The sequence below is a fragment of the Sinocyclocheilus grahami genome, unplaced genomic scaffold, assembly GCF_001515645.1.
Source record: "Sinocyclocheilus grahami isolate Dianchi unplaced genomic scaffold, SAMN03320097.WGS_v1.1 scaffold894.1, whole genome shotgun sequence".
NCBI classification, from domain to species: Eukaryota; Metazoa; Chordata; class Actinopteri; order Cypriniformes; family Cyprinidae; genus Sinocyclocheilus; species Sinocyclocheilus grahami.
Window position 1 is genome coordinate 157606 of NW_015506073.1, and position 1267 is coordinate 158872.

At 43.8% G+C, this 1267-nt stretch overlaps 1 protein-coding gene across 1 annotated transcript in view; it reads right to left on the bottom strand.

Annotated features, from left to right (window-relative positions):
• Nucleotides 1–1267, bottom strand: part of mid1 (midline 1) — a 38191-nt gene continuing 36924 nt past the window's right edge. Inside the window, exon 9 of the mRNA XM_016248839.1 lies at nt 1–460. Coding sequence (XP_016104325.1) covers nt 112–460 — 349 coding nt within the window. The 3' untranslated portion in view covers nt 1–111. The remainder of the gene's footprint in view (nt 461–1267) is intronic.

Below are 1267 nucleotides of genomic sequence, written 5' to 3' on the forward strand. Positions count from 1 at the left end.
AAGAAACAATCTCATCTACATTTTGGATGGCCTGAGAGTGAGGACATTTTCAACAAATTTTCGTTTTTGTCAGAACTCTTCCTCTGAACAGCGGGAGTACAGGAGGAGCGTTCAGTCACGCGGGTCGCTGATCTCTAAGTGGTCCGGAATGGGGAGCCCCGTGAGGACGGTCAAGCACTTGTTCCACACGCTGAAGACGGGACAGATGGGCTGAGAGAAGGCGACGTCAAAGGTGTACAGGTGCTGCGTTCCCGCAGCGTCGTAAAACGCCAGAGAGCCGGAGTCGTAGTCGAGCAGGACTCCCAGACGCCGCATGTGAGGAGACGGCTCGATGGGAAACTCCTTACTGTTGTGACGCACGGCCCACGAGGTGTTGCAGCGGCTCAGTACCCATGATGCCGAGTCCTTACCCACCCAGCCGTGCTTGGGAGCCGATTTGTAGGCGATCCCGATAGCAAACCTAGAAAGAATTAGAGAGAATGCATTTACATTTACACGTTTGTTTACACATTCTACCGATCAATTGTTTGGAATAATTCAGTTTTTTTTTTAATGATTTTGAGTCTCTTCTGCACACCAAAGCGGTTTTTAAGAAATAAAAATTAATTAAACATGATGAAATAAAATAAAACATAAATACTAAAATGTTAATAAATAAAATTACAAGGGCTGTCATCGTTAACGATGATGCGATTAATTTTACAATCCTTAACACGTTAAAATAATTTAACGCAATTAACGCAAAATTACTGAAGCACAATTTCTATTCTAACCCCCAATTTTGCCTCTCTGCTTGCGATCAGATCATTTTAAGCCGCTAAACTCTGGGAAAGTTTTCAGTTCAATGATCCAGTAAGTGAATGCATTCAAACAATCCGTCCAAAACAGCGCTAATATAAAGGAAATCAGGCTGATTACATCAGAGATTGCAGAGAGAACAGAGACTCACGTTGCGTTTTCAGTTAATTATTCATTCCAGTGTTTCGCTTTAAAACACAAGCTCTGTCATATTCTGTGATTGTCTCTGAACTCTCGCGCTGTGTGAAGTATTCTCAACACATCCCACCGCTGTATGGCCAGATGAGACGCGACTGCATAACCAGTCTCGCTAGTAAAGTTTTGATGGATGAAGACTGCAATCAAGGTAAAGACGATTGCGGTGGCGTACAGGAGTCGTACAGTAAGCACGCGTGAGTCCGTTATAATAATGCGTGTATGAGTGCTCTTGACGCACTGATCGCACATTGTATTTATGCACAGGCACAGA